A 15,322-nucleotide genomic window follows, 5' to 3' on the forward strand; every position below is an offset into this window, starting at 1 on the left:
TCCCCTGCTGATGAAAACCCTTTTGTTGGCACCTGCAGGGTCTTTTGTCCTTGGGGAGGCAATATACCCTCTTCCAAAAGCACTCCAGGAAGGGGAATGTTCTCTCTCAATGTGCCCCAGAGATCCCTACATTATGCACTCTGGGACCAGCTCTCTCCTCCCCAGGAGGGCGTGCCACAGCTCTCCTCATGATAAAGTTGAGCACTTCCAAAACAGTGTTTGAACTCGAAACACTATTTGCCAAAACAAAAAACAAACAAACCCCTCAACACTCAGTACTTCTCTCTCCCCCCAATCCGTGGTCCAGAGAGGTTTTCCTCTGGTGCGACCCTGATGCCATACTCTCTTAACCCTTCTCTCTTTCTTTCCATTTTGTCTCTCCACCAAAAGGACTCTGTCCGCTTCCTAGCACTGCCATTTTTCTCTCCCCCAATTCACATCCACTCACCTTGCACCTGTTACACTGTCTCCCTCCAGCTGTGAAGATCCTTCTGCCAGTCTGCAGATCAATTTTCTGGGTGCCCCAAATGATCTGACTCAATACAGCTGTGTTTGAGACTAGGAAAGCCCAGGGTTCCCCTAGTTCTCTGCCATCTTAACTCCTCTCCTAAATAAAAACTTAAAAAAATTTTTTTTTAATTTTTTAAAACATTTATTCATTTTTGAGAGAGACAGAGCATGAGCAGGGGACAGGCAGACAGAGAGGGAGACACAGAATTGGAAGCAGGCTCCAGGCTCTGAGCTGTCAGCACAGAGCGTGATGCAGGGCTCGAACCCACGAACCGTGAGATCATGACCTGAGCCAAAGTCGACGCTTAACCGACTGAGACACCAGGTGCCCCCAAAAATGTTTATTTATTTTGAGAAAGAGAGAGAGAGAGAGAATGTGAGTGGGGTGGGGGCAAAGAGAGAGGGAGAAAGAGATTCCCAAACAGGATCTGCACTGTCAGCACAGAACCCCATGCAGGGCTCAATCTCACAAACTGTGAGGTCATTACCTGAGCCGAAGTCAAGAGTAGGACACTTAACCAACTGAACCATACAGGTGCCCCAATAAAAACTTTTTAAATGATTTATTTACTTATTCATTTAAATGTTTGTTTATTTACTTATTTATTTATTTATTTATTTAGAGAACTAAATTTGGGGAGGGGCAGAGAAAGAGGGGGACAGAGGATCTGAAACAGGCTCTGTGCTGAGAGCAGAGAGCTCGACATGGGGCTCGAACTCATGAACTGCTAGATCATGACCTGAGCTGAAGTCAGATGCCTAACTAACTGAGCCACCCAGGTGCCCCCAAAACTTTAAAAAAAATTTTTTTTAATGTTTATTTATTTTTGAGACAGAGAGAGACAGAGCATGAACGGGGGAGGGTCAGAGAAAGAGGGAGACACAGAATCTGAAACAGGCTCCAGGCTCTGAGCACAGGCTCTGAGCCTCAGCACAGAGCCCGACGCGAGGCTCGAACCCACAGACCGTGAGATCATGACCTGAGCCGAAGTTGGACGCTCAACCGACAGAGCCACCCAGGCGCCCCCCACCCCCGCAAAACTTTTTAAAAGAGTAGCAGAGTGAAAAAAAAATAAATGTCATAGTTTCAACTCATGATCCATGAATGTGAAGGAAAATGTACACTGAAACCATAGTGATGAAATTGGAAATGGTGTTTATGAAATTCTCAGGTTTTGTCTATATTGATCATAGTCAGAATTGTTAGAGAATACAGGTCAAAATGTGCAGTATGAAATATACAGAATGAAAATGAATGCTCAGGAAACATTCCATGAGTCTTAGACAAAATCATCACTGCTTTTTTGCATTTTTGCATTTTTACATGGCTTAGCTGTATTTATAAATATATATTTTATACCCACATATAAAACTATGTTTTCACACTTAGCATCTGTCTTTCTGATGTCACTAATTAGATAGAGATGCCTTTGCCTATTTCTAAAACCTGAAGATTGGAGTCCAATTAGAGAAGGACGTGTGTCTACACATGAATGTATGTGAAATGGGGGTGAACATTGAGCAGGTGGAGAGAACAGCATGGTGTGTACCTGGCCCCATGTGATCAGGGGTTAGACATCATGAATTACTTTCCTCTCCTGTGTTGGTCTTTAAGGATTTGCACAGCCTGGTGAGAATAATGATACTAAAAATATTTGTCTAATGAGGAGCTTTGGATATTGATTCCCCAGGGATATAGAGAGACTGTGGAGTCAGTCTGTGACAACATCATTCAATAGCCCTAGCCTAGTCAAGAAGAAGCACACCTGAGGCTCCATCCAGTAATGATCTTTCTTGACCACAAGCCCATTGCCTCGCTTGGTGTCTCTGCCTTTCCAGAAGACAGATCTTCTGGTCTTCAATATTCAGGTGATATGTGAGATATCCTTCCACACTGATGCCAGCCAGGTAACTTAAAGTCCCTTAGTTAGTGCTTCTGTAAGGAGGGCAGGTATTTTACTACAGATTCATCCAGGGGAAGCAATGAGGGGTGTGCATGCATGAAGCGATGGGAACGGAGTGTTGGTGTCCAATGGCACTCCAGCCTTCTTGCTGACAAGTTCTCATCTATGTTTGCAGCGATACTCACCCTGTTCTCAGTCTGCTGGTCACCTAATCTCCCTAGAAAATGGCAGCATCCGTTATTCTCCTGAGCAGAAATCTGTCCCTTCTCAAACAAGATGAGTGTTATGAAGCTTTCTGGAATTTACTTGAATTTTTGTGGTAGTCATGACGAAGGGTTTTGGTCAGCTTTTCCTTTTATTTGCATTCCTGGTTCTCGATACACCATTCCACAGAAGAGTCTTATTATCCCCGTAGCTTGCTTGAGGACGGTGGGGAGAAAGTGGAGACAGAGAGGTCTAGCTGGCTGCTTTCTTAATATACCTCTTTCACTTTATAAAATTACCAATTATTTTAAAGAAGAACAACAGAGATAGTACAATACATTTTAAAACACCCTCCAATGCACTCCAGAATCAACAAATGTTGACATTTTGCTATACAAAGTTCATGTCTTTTTAATGACATAATATGCTTACAGAAGCCATTTCTTTTGTATTCTCAGTTCTTGTTACTCCCGTCTCAGAGACAACATCATCTTGAATATGATGGACATGGCTTTATATTGTACATGTCTTCATAAACATATACAGGATAAAAGGCATTAACCATATTACCTATCAGTTAGGGAATGGAGAAATAAATCATAACATAACAATACAGTGGATTACTCTCTGGCAATTAAAATTAATAAAGTGAGGTTAAATGTTTTAATAATAAAGAAGATAAATTACATAAGAATGCCAAATGTAAATGACATGTACTATATGGTTTTGTTTATATAAACTTTCAAAATTGAAAATAATTTAGTTGTTTATGTTACCATATTAACAATAATACAAATTATAGTAAAAAAATGCCAGGGAATAATGTATATGAAGTTCATGTAGTGACTCCCCTGGGGAAAGAAAAGAATCAAGATTGTTCAAATACATGATGTGGGGGCTTCACATATTTATAATATTGTAATATTTATTGCAATAAAAACACTTAGATTGAAGATGGTGATGTGTATGAATTTTATACTGTTGATTTGTGGGTACCATCCTTCATTTATCTCTGTGGGTCTTTTTTTCACTTGAATAATCCATAATAAAAACAAAAACCATTAAGTTTATGTTTATTATGGATTATTCCTTATGACAGTACAAAATAAATTAAATTTTTTCTAATGATATATACTTTGTCACTTGAAAATGTTTCTCTTATAGGTTTTCATTATTTATACTAATTTGTATATCTAATACATTTTATCATGTTATTTTAATTGCTATATATTTCATCATATGTTCATCTGAAATAAATATTGATATGGTTGATGATTCCTTCATTCTTTTTCTACACGATAAATGTTCCCAGCTCATAATCTTTTCCCTGAAATTTGCATTTATGATGATAGGGTTCTTCCTTTCTGTTGTCTTTCCTCAACTGGCCCCACCCCACTGCTTCCTTGTGAGGACTGAAATATACAAGGTGCCGTTGTTCGTGGAAGGAAAAAACACACACGCACAATAGGAAATATTAGCATGAGGGTCCCATACACTGAGTACTGTGTCAGATGTGTCCCTATTCATTTCCATCACTGCAACTTCCCCCTGAGGTTTTGTGATCGTTCCCATCATACAAATGAGGACACTAGACTTTTCATACAGGTGAACAATTCTCCCTACCCCCAATCAAGTACTGATCGGAATTATATTCAGTGTTTAAGTCTAAGTAATGCACCAAATGATAAAGGTTGTCATGGCTACTTCCATCTTGACCACTGCTTTACAGAAGCAATTTTGTTAAGGATGCCCAATTATCTTGTAAGTACCATATAAGTCTGTCTTAGAATTCTCTGTCTTCCAAGGACCAATAATTGTTGCTATTTTCACCTATTTGCTTTTAATTTTTTAAGCTTTATTTATTTTTGAGAGAGAGAGAGAGCAGGAGTGGGGGAGGAGCAGAGAGAGAGAGGGAGACACAGAATCCGAAGCAAGCTCCAGGCTTTGAGCTGTCAGCACAGAGCCCAACGCGGGGCTCGAACCCACAAACTGCGAGATAACCTGAGCTGAAGTCGGATGCCTAACCAACTGAGCCACCCAGGTGCCCCTATTTTCACCCATTTTTTAGAAGCCTATGCTTTTTCTCTCATTTAGCTGTTGTTTGTTTGTTTGTTTGTTTGTTTGTTTGTTTGTTTTTTAATGATATGCCTGCCCCCATCACCTAGGGAAAAAGTCTCCTTAGGATAAGGTAGAGAATGCACTGATATTTGCCCAGCTTCTCCTAGAATTAATTGCTAGTGCAGGTGAGTAGTGTTTTCATGGGGATTATCAGCTTCAAGTTTACAGGCAACATTTTCTTTTTTTTTTTTAATTTTTTAAATGTTTATTTATTTTTGAGAGAGACAGAAAGACAGAGACAGAGTGTGAGCAGGAGTAGGGGCAGAAAGAGAGAGGGACACAGAATCCGAAGCAGGCTCCAGGCTCTGAGCTGTCAGCACAGAGCCCAACGCGGGGCTCAAACTCACGGACCGCGAGATCATGACCTGAGCTGAAGTCAGACGCTTAACCGACTGAGCCACCCAGACACCCATATAGGCAACATTTTCTAATCTTTGCTGAGGTACAGAGCAGATACTGGGATAGATGTCGTGCACCTACTATACCATACTTCATGAGTAGGGGTGGACATGTGCTGTAGACAAGGGAAAAGATTTGGGGCATTGTTCAAGGTGACTACATTAAGATTTTAAAGGAAGTTTTATGAAATCTGGGTGTTGGTTTAGGAACGCTAATTCTGTATTATCCAGAGGCATTACCAATAATTGGTCTAGACAGTCAGCTGAGCTGTCAAACCACTTAACATCTTATCTTTTCCAGGCACTGTGTACTTCACCCCACCTAAGTTTTCCTATAGATAAATGGAGTGATGGTACGATGTAACTCATCTGTAATTTGACAAACCCTTCAGTTGATTCTGAGGCATTCCAGAATCACCAAACTCTTAACAGAGTTAAGACACCAAACTCTTAACAGAGTTGGACACCAAACTCTTAACAGAGATTGGATAACTTTATTCTCATCTTTCTGTTTGTTTGAGATGAGGAATATTTCTGAAGGAAGTGCCGTAGTTTATTCTTTGTTTCAGTCTTAGCACTAGGCACAATGTGTGAAAAAGAGTTGGTGATCAATAAAAATCAAAGCAAAACTTTGAGTGGAGCAAAGAAAAGTAAGAGATGATGATGAAGGGAGAAATTAGCAGAGGGAACGATTTGAATATTCTCTTGGGTTCACCATATACATAAAGATTTATTTCTTTTTGTTTAAGCATTGGCTCTCCAACTTCAGTGTATATCAAATTTATCTGGAGGGTTTGTTAAAACTTAGATTGCTGGTCCTTACTTCAGAGTTTATCAGCAGTGTATCTGGAGTGATACCAAGAATTTGCATTTCTAACTATTTCCCAGATGATGCTACTGTTGCTCATCCAGGGAGTATTCACTTTATTTTATTTTTAACCCATCTTTTCCATTTCCATTAGATTCTTCAAAATGGAACCCAGAAATCACACAGGTGTTTCAGAATTTCTTCTCCTGGGGTTGACAGATGATCCAGAACTGCAGCCCTTCCTATTCTGCCTGTTCTTGTCTATGTACCTGGTCACTATCCTGGGAAATCTGCTCATCATCCTGGCCATCAGCTCTGACTCACACCTCCACACCCCCATGTACTTCTTCCTCTCCAACCTGTCCTTTACTGACATCTGTTTAAGCACAACCACGATCCCAAAGATGTTGGTGAACATCCAGGCACAGAATCAGAGCATCACGTATAGAGGCTGTCTCACCCAGGTTGGATTTGTCCTGGCTTTTGGTGGTTTTGAAAATTTTCTCCTTGCAGCAATGGCCTATGATCGCTATGTGGCCATTTGTCACCCCTTGAGGTACACCGTTATCATGAACCCCCAACTCTGTGTTCTGCTGATTCTACTCTCACTGTTCTTTAGCGTTGTGGTTGCCTTGCTCCATAGTCTGATGGTGCTACGGTTATCCTTCTGCAAGGACTTGGAAATCCCTCACTTCTTCTGTGAACTTGCTCAGGTCATCAAACTCGCATGTTCTGATACCCTCATCAATAACATCCTGATATATTTTGTAGCTAGCCTATTTGGTGGTATTCCTCTCTCCGGAATCATTTTCTCTTATACTCAAATTGTTTCCTCCGTTTTGAGAGTGCCATCAGCAGGGGGAAAGCTCAAAGCTTTTTCCACCTGTGGGTCTCACTTGTCAGTTGTTTCTTTGTTCTATGGAACAGTTGTTGGAGTGTACATTAGTTCTGTAGTTACTGACTCTTCCAAGAAGACTGCAGTAGCTTCAGTGATGTATGTTGTGGTTCCTCAAATGATGAACCCCTTTATCTATAGCCTGCGTAACAGAGACATGAAGGGAGCCGTGAGAAAACTCATCAATGGGATGCCTTCTTTGCTGTGATTGTGCCATATGTTTTGGACTTGGGTTTCTAGGAGGCAAAGGGATAGGAATCCTGGATGAGCCATAATTCTTGATTTTTCCATCACCGAATTCTTCTAAGCTAGCCAGGCAACAGATTGCTCAAGCTAATTTTAACTTGGGGTTGAAACATACTTTACTTTTTTTGATTAGTCTTATGATGTTTGACACATGATTTCAATTCTCTAAATTCAGCTTCTTTGCTTGGGTTTTATGCAGAAGCAGAGCCTGAGGCAAGGGTTCTAGTTATAATGGTTTTTTGGGTTTGGTTTCTTTTGTTTTGTTTTGTTTTTTTGTTTTGTTTTGTTTTGGATCACTGTCAGAATACTGAAGAAAGTATATAGGACAGGGAAACTATTGAAGCAACACTGTGGTCATATCTAGAGACTAGCTTCCACCTGATTTCAGTGTAGGGCCATGGCAATTGCACTTAGGAGTTATACCTATAATACAGTAGGGGAATTGACCTTTTATACACCTATTTAGTAATTAATTTGTTGACTGTAAACTGTATGTTTGTGAGGAAATTCATCACCTACCATATTTCATTGTATTATCTATGAAAATTATGTGATTACATTATCTCAGTGGTTTGAGATGATTGTGAGATATTCAAACTTTATCAGTGATGAAATCTTCAGTTGCAATAAGAAAAAGAATCCCTAACTCTAATATTACCAACAATATAGAGAGCTATCTTTCATTACAGGCACTTAGAGGCAGGGAATGTACAGGAACAGAGTAGTAGAGATTCATTCAGTCCTCCATGGGTTCTATTGACCTAGGATTGGTTTTCCTCAGGGTCATGAGGTAGTGGCACCAGATGGAAATGTCATATTTGGGCATGATTCTCAGAGAAAGAACTCTGACTGTCCTTTCTTGAGTCAGATGATTATAGAATTTTCCACAGAGTCAACTAGAAGAGTCAACTAGAACCACAACTGCAACAGGTTGTATGGTGGTCCTCAAAAGAATTTGTCCATGTCTTAGTCCTCTAACGTATTAACATTTTGTGATAAAAGAGTGAATTGTACTTATTTGGAGTCTTTGTATATTAGCTTATTCCCCTATTTTCTGGGTAGCCCTAAATAGAATCACATGTGTCCTTATAAGATAAACAGAAATGGAAATGACCCAGAAAAAAAAGAGGAGGCAATGTAACCATGGTGACAGAAATTGGATTTATGCAGCCAGTATTTAATTTCCAGTATTTGGTCATTTTCTCCCAGCTTTACTGAGATATAATTATATATAACATTGTGTAAAATTAAGGTATACAATGTGCAGATTTTATACCATTGCATGGGTAAAACCTCCATCCTGGCACTTAATTACCATTTCTCTAGTGGTGAGAATATTTAAGATTCTGCTCTCTTATCAATATTTAAGTATATAATACACTGCTATTAGCTATAATTATCATGATCTATACTAGATCCCCAGAATCTGTTAATTTTATAACTGAAGTTTTATACCCTTTGACCAACGTCTATTTTCCCCACTTTCCAGCCCCTGGTGACTGTTTCTGTGAGTTTAACTCTTTTAGATTTTCCACATATAACATCATACAGTATTTGTCTTTCTCTGTTTGACTCATTTTATTCAGCATAATGTCCTCAAGGTTCATCCAAGTTGTCACAAAAGACAGGATTTCCTACTTTTTCATGGCTGAATAATATTTTGCTGTATATATACTATGTTTTCTTTACCCATTCATCTGCTGACACTTTGGTTGTTTTCATAACTTGGCCATTGTGAATAATGCTGCAGTGAACATGCTAGAGCAGATATCCCTACAAGATCCTGATTTTAATTCCTTTGGATCTATACCAAGAAGTGGAATTGCTGGATCATATGGTAGCTTTATTTTTAATTTCTTGAGGAACCTCCATACTGTTTTCCATTGTAGCTGTAGCAATTTGCATCCCACCAACAGTGCACAAGGGCTCCCTTTTCTCCACACCTTTGCCAACATGTTATCTCTTCTCTTATTTTTTTTTAAGAAATTACTTATTTTAAGTTCACCCATTTATTTTGAGAGAGAGACACAGAGAAAGAGGGAGAGAGAGAGAGAGAGAGAGAGAGAGCGCACATGTGCAAACAGAGGAGGGGCAGAGTGAAAGGGAAAGAGAGAGAATCCCAAGCAGTCTTTGCACATCAGTGGGGAACCCCAGGCATAGCTTGAACTCATGAACCATGAGATCCTGACCTGAGCTGAAATCAAGAGCCAGATGTTTAACCAACTGAGCCATGCAGGTGCCCCAAGGGATGACATTCAAATGCCACCTTGTCTCATGTTGGTTTTAAATACTAGAGCAAGAACTCTATTGATTTAAAAATCAAGTTATATAGAAAAGTTAACATGTGATAAAAATAAATTGATAAGTGCATGAATATGTTAAATTCATTAAATAATGGAAAGTTTGTAATTAAGTATTAACATGAAGCAGCATCTTTACCTATTAAATTATGGCTGAAATCACACTCATTTCACGGAGAATATAGATGAACCAGCATACTATTGCCTTCTCCATGACATCGTAATTTCCCATAACTCTATTTTTTAAAAAGTGTCATAATTTCAACCCATGATCCACTGATGTGAAAAAAATGTACACTGAAACCATCGTGATGAAATTGAAAATGTTGTTTATGAAATTCTAAAGTCTTGTCTATATTGATCACAGAATTGTTTACAGATTATAGACTAAAATCTGCCGTATGAAATATACAGAATGAAAATTAATGTTCAAGAAACATTCGATGACTCTTGGAAAAAATCATCACTGTTTGCATTTTTATGTAGCTTATCTGTATTTATAAATATATATTTTTATACCCACATATATAAACTGTGTTTTCACACTTAGAGTTAGAATCTGGTTTCCTGATATCACTAATTAGATAGAGACGCCCTTGCTTATATCTAAAGACAGGAATCCAAGGGTGCCTGGGTGGCTCAGTTGGTTGAGCATCCGACTTCAGAGCAGGTCATCATCTCATGGCTCCTGAGCTCGAGCCCCGCATCAAGCTCTGTGCTGACAGCTCAGAGCTTGGATTCTGCTTCAGATTCTGTCTCCATCTTTCTCTCTGCCCCTACCCCGCTTGTGCTCTCTCTCTCATATAAAATAAACATAAAAAAATTTAAAGACAGGAATCCAATTAGAGAAGGATGGTGTGTCCACACATGCAAAGTATGTGAAATGGGGGTGAGCATGAACAGATGGAGAGAACTACATGGCGTGTGTGTGTGTGTGTGTGTGTGTGACCTCACGGGGTCAGGGATCAACTATCCTGAATTCTATTCTTCTACAGTTTTAGTCTTTAAGGATCTACACTGTCCTGGGATCCAAATAACAATAAAAGTGTTTGTCTAATGAGGAGCTTTGGATATTGAATCCTCAGGGATGCAGAGACTGCAAATAGTCTGTCTATGACCACCTCACTCAACAGCCCTGCCCAGTCAGGAAACAACACGTGAGGCACCTCCCAGAAATGATCCCACTTGCCTAGAAATGTGGGGCTTCACTCGATCACTCTGCCCTTATCAGAGACAGACCTACTGTTTCCATCATTCAAATCCAGAGAAGATGTCAAGTGTCATCCAGCAATGATGTCAGCCAGGTAACAGAAAGTCCCTTAGACAATGCTTTGGGCATGAGGGAAGGTGTTTATTAGAATTGTAACCCTGCATAGCCATTCGGAGAGTCCATGCCTAAGATGACCAGTACTAAATCCCCAATGGGACTCCTGCTTGAATATCATCATCTTGACATGTTATTTTGTACCTCCTCAACAATGCTAATGAGGCTCTTATTCTGCTAGTTTTCTATTCCGTCTATTTAATGGCAGGAACCATTTTGATCATGAGCTTAAATCCTCCCCTTCACAAACATGATGATTATTATGAAATTCTCTGACACTTACTTGTATCCTTTGGTGGCGGAAGGGAGAGATATCAGCTTCATTTTAACTCCCGTACATTATACAGAAGAACCTTGGTGTTATATTTGTAGCCTGGTTGTGAAGACCTAGAAGAAAGAAGTGTAGACTCAGACAGACAGAGCAGGCTATCTCCTTCATCTGCACATTCCTTTTCATAAAAATACCATATATTTTAAATTATAATAATGGCATAGATATTATAACAATAAATTTAATATGCTACCATTAACACATTTCCAGAATTAACACATGTTGGCATTCTACTATATCATCTCATGTCTATTTTTTTAATTAACAAAATAACGTAAATGCAGAAGGCATTCTTTTCTTGTACCCCTTATTTCCCCCTCACAGAGGAAACACCAGTGTAATGGTGTCCCCCAAGCATGCTTTCATGTTGTGTGTATATGTATATGATATGTGTGTATACATTTATGGTATTTTATATGAATAATTTTATCTCTTGTTGGTTTTCATTTCTTATATTGATTCACAGATCCAATTTCTTGTAATATTTATTTTAATTGCTTTATGTCCATGCCAAATAAACATTGATATATTGATATTCCCCCCTTTCCCCTGTAATATGATCAAGATTCTCCAAGGGAGTTTCAGCACGTAAACCCATTCCTGAAATTTGCAATTATCACACTAAGGATGTTTTCTTACTTTTCTTTTTCCTCAACTTGCCCCAACCCATCCTAGGAGTGAAACATGCCAGATGCTGTTGTTTATGACAGAAAAAAAAATCACAATAGGAAATGTCACTATGAGGGTCTCATTAGCTAAACACTGCGCAGACTGATTTAAGCCTATTCATTTTTTATCATCACAACTCCATAAAGTATTCTGATAGTTCCTAATATACACACAAGAATACCGAGATTCTAATACAGTTAAAACCTTTTCCCTATTCACAAAGCAAGTACTGGAGCCTGGATTAAGTTCAGAGCGTGTGGATCTAAGTATTATACCAAGTGACTGATCCTCTGATGGCCACTGTGTCCCACAAGAAAAGACAACCACTATTGCACAGGGACATGCTTCTTAGGATGCCTGGTGCCAGTGTCATCTTATGAGTCTGTCTTCCAAAGACAAATAGCTATTATTTTTATCTGTCTATGCATTTCATCCTTTCTCCCATTTAGCTTGGGCTATTTGTTGTTGTTGTTGTTGTTGTTGTTGTTGTTGTTGTTTGTGATCATATGTCACCTACTGTATTAGGGGAAGAAGATCCCTAAAGATAAGACTGATTTTGTAACTTTATTCTTATATTTCTGATTGTTTGAAGGTGTGGAATAATTCTAAAGGAATAAAGCCATGTCTTCTCTATTTCATTCTTGACACAATGTGTTACACACTCATTGCTCATTAGAATTTTGGCTGATTAACTGAATGGAGGGAAGAAGATGAGGGAAAGAAGAAGGATGCAGGGAGAAATACACAGAGGGAAAGTTTCAAATATCCATTTAGGTTCACAATATAGATAAACATTTTTCTAGAACCGCAGTTCTCAGACTTTATCATATGTCAGAATCATTGGAGACCTTGTTAAAGTAGACTGCTGATCACCCACCCTGGAGCTTTTCCTCAATAAGTCTGGAGTCCAAATATTGCAATTTCCAACAAATTCCCAGGTACTGCTGCTGTTGGTCCAGCAACCATACATTGTATTCTCTTGTCACCCAATATTTTATATCAACAACATGGAACCCAGAAACCAAACGGATGTATCAGAGTTTCTTCTTCTGGGATTGACCGAGGATCCAGAACTGCAGCCCATACTCTTCTGCCTATTCCTGCTCATGTACCTGGTCACCATCTTGGGAAACCTGGTCGTTATCCTGGCCGTCAGCTCGGACTCCCACCTCCACACCCCCATGTACTTCTTCCTCTCCAACCTGTCCTTTACTGACATCTGTTTAAGCACAACCATGATCCCAAAGATGCTGGTGAACATCCAGGCACAGAATCGGCACATAAGTTACACAGGCTGCATCACCCAGATCTGCTTTGTCTTGGTTTTTCTTGGTTTTGAAAATTTTCTCCTTGCAGCAATGGCCTATGACCGCTATGTTGCCATTTGTCACCCACTGAGGTACACGGTCATCATGAACCCCTGCCTCTGTGGATTGTTAATTCTACTCCCCTTGTATGTTAGCATCATGGATGCCCTCCTCCACAGTATGATGGTGTTGCAATTGTCCTTCTGCATTGACTTGGAAATCCCCCACTTTTTCTGTGAACTTGCACAGGTCATCAAGCTTGCATGTTCTGATTCCTTCATCAATACCCTCTTGGCTAATTTTATGGCTAGTACACTGAGTGGTATTTCTCTCTTTGGGATCATTTTCTCTTATACTAAAATTCTATCTTCACTTTTAAGAATGCCATCAGCTGGCAGAAATTATAAAGCCTTTTCCACCTGTGGGTCTCATCTCTTAGTTGTTTCCTTGTTCTATGGGACAGGATTAGGGGTGTACATTAGTTCTGCAGTTACTGACTCTTCCAGAAAGACTTCAGTAGCTTCAGTGATGTACACTGTGGTTCCTCAATTGATGAACCCCTTTATTTATAGCCTGCGTAACAGGGATATGAAGGAAGCCTTGAGAAGAATCATCAGGTAGGATAACTTTTATTTAATGATTCTGTCATCATATTTGAGTCAGATTTTTAGAATGAGTCAAAGTAAAAGGTATTCTGGTGTTTCAGATCTATCACCAAGATCATCTAAAATGACTAGATAACATGATGGCCACATCAACTTGGGCTTCATATCTGATTTTGTGATGTTTGAGAAGTGATTTCAAGTGTCTAAATTCAGTTCTTTGGGTCATGTTCCATAGAGGGAGAACCTGAATCCTGGGATCTTGTTATAGTGATTTTGGGGGACAGCATGTTCAGAATAAGGTGGGAGAAGATGGATAGGGCAGGCAAAAGGTATATGCAACGTCATGGTTACAGGTACAGACTAGCTTCCACCTTATCCCACAGCTAGGACCGTGAGAATCTTCCCCCAGACAGGCATTCACCGTGAGGCAAGAAAGCTGGCCTTTCTTACTCCCACGCAGTAATCACTGAGAGTTGTCTCTATCAAACTCTATCTCTCTGGAGCAACATAAGAATCCACCAAACTCAGTTTTATCATCTGTAGCATCAGTGAAATCTGATTATCTCAGTGGTTTTAGGCAGTTGTGAGATATGTGAACTTGAAACTGAAAGTCTTTGGTTCTTATAATAAAAAGAACAATTTCTTTAATATTCTCAAACAAGAAAGTTAGCTATCTTTTTTTCTTCTTTAAAAATTTTTTTTAATATTTATTTTTGAGAGCGAGAGACAGAGTATAATTGGGGGAGGGGCAGAGAGAGAGGGAGACACAGAACCCTAAGCCAGCTCCAGTCTCTGAGTTATTAGTGCAGAGCCCGATGTGGGTCTCAAACTCACAAACTGTGTGATCATGACCTGAGCCGAAGTCGGACGCTTAACTGACTGAGCCACCCAGGCACCCCTCTTCTTCTTCTTCTTTTTTTAAGTTTACTGTTTATTTTGAGAGAGAGAGAACATGAGCATGAAGGGAAGGGCAGAAAGAGAGGGAGAGAGAATCCCAAGCACGCTCCACGCTGTCAGCACAGAGCCCCATTTGGGGCTTGATCTCACAAATCATGAGATTGTGACCTGAACCGAGATCAAGAACCAGAGTATTAACCGAGTGAGCCACTCAGGTTCTCCAGGAGCTATTTTTTTGTACAGGGACTTCAGAGATAGGGAATGTACATGGATGGGAGAGTAGGAATTTATTTAGCTTTAGATGAAGTGGCTTCATTCAAGATCAGATGGTGGCGGCAGACACAGGTGTCATATTCAGCTTGATGCCCAGGGACAGAAAACGTCTTTCCCTGAGCCATTTGATAATTGGTCTTTCCATGGCATCATTCAAAACATATCCCCTTAAGTCTCATCGCTGAGAAGAGAATCATGTGCTCCTTCTTAATCTAATTACTGGTGTGGGAGAAATGATTAAAATCAAAGCCTTAGACTGACTGAGGTTAATTCTTGTTGGGCAATCAACTGTCATAACTATTACAAGCACCTAATACGATGCCTGACATACTGGGGAACTCAACAGCATCTAACTGGTACCATAGTTTTTCATATCTTATCTATATTCATAAGTTTAATAATCCTTTTGAACTCACATCTTTTTGCCACCTGTTTCTACATTTATATTTGTTTATCTTTACTGCAGCTTTTCTGGTCTGAGCAATATAATCATTAATTATTGAGTAGGTAGGATAATGGGTGTTCATCTTTTT

The 15,322-nt window shown here is 39.5% G+C and overlaps 2 protein-coding genes across 2 annotated transcripts; both read left to right on the forward strand.

Annotated features, from left to right (window-relative positions):
- Positions 1–6,106: 6,106 nt before the first annotated feature.
- On the forward strand, positions 6,107–7,045 carry LOC101082548 (olfactory receptor 7G2-like). The gene has a single exon (XM_011288858.2). The coding sequence runs from the start codon at positions 6,107–6,109 to the stop codon at positions 7,043–7,045; it is 939 nt and encodes a 312-aa protein (XP_011287160.2).
- Positions 7,046–12,684: 5,639 nt separating this feature from the next.
- On the forward strand, positions 12,685–13,635 carry LOC101082803 (olfactory receptor 7G2-like). The gene has a single exon (XM_011288856.3). The coding sequence runs from the start codon at positions 12,715–12,717 to the stop codon at positions 13,633–13,635; it is 921 nt and encodes a 306-aa protein (XP_011287158.2). The 5' UTR covers positions 12,685–12,714.
- The last annotated feature ends 1,687 nt before the right edge of the window (positions 13,636–15,322 follow it).

The sequence above is a fragment of the Felis catus genome, chromosome A2 (assembly GCF_018350175.1).
Source record: "Felis catus isolate Fca126 chromosome A2, F.catus_Fca126_mat1.0, whole genome shotgun sequence".
Taxonomy (NCBI): domain Eukaryota; kingdom Metazoa; phylum Chordata; class Mammalia; order Carnivora; family Felidae; genus Felis; species Felis catus.

Excerpts from the sequence above, each read along its gene's own strand:
- LOC101082548 (XM_011288858.2), top strand. The coding sequence starts at position 6,107 with ATGGAACCCAGAAATCACACAGGTGTTTCAGAATTTCTTCTCCTGGGG.
- LOC101082803 (XM_011288856.3), top strand. The coding sequence starts at position 12,715 with ATGGAACCCAGAAACCAAACGGATGTATCAGAGTTTCTTCTTCTGGGA.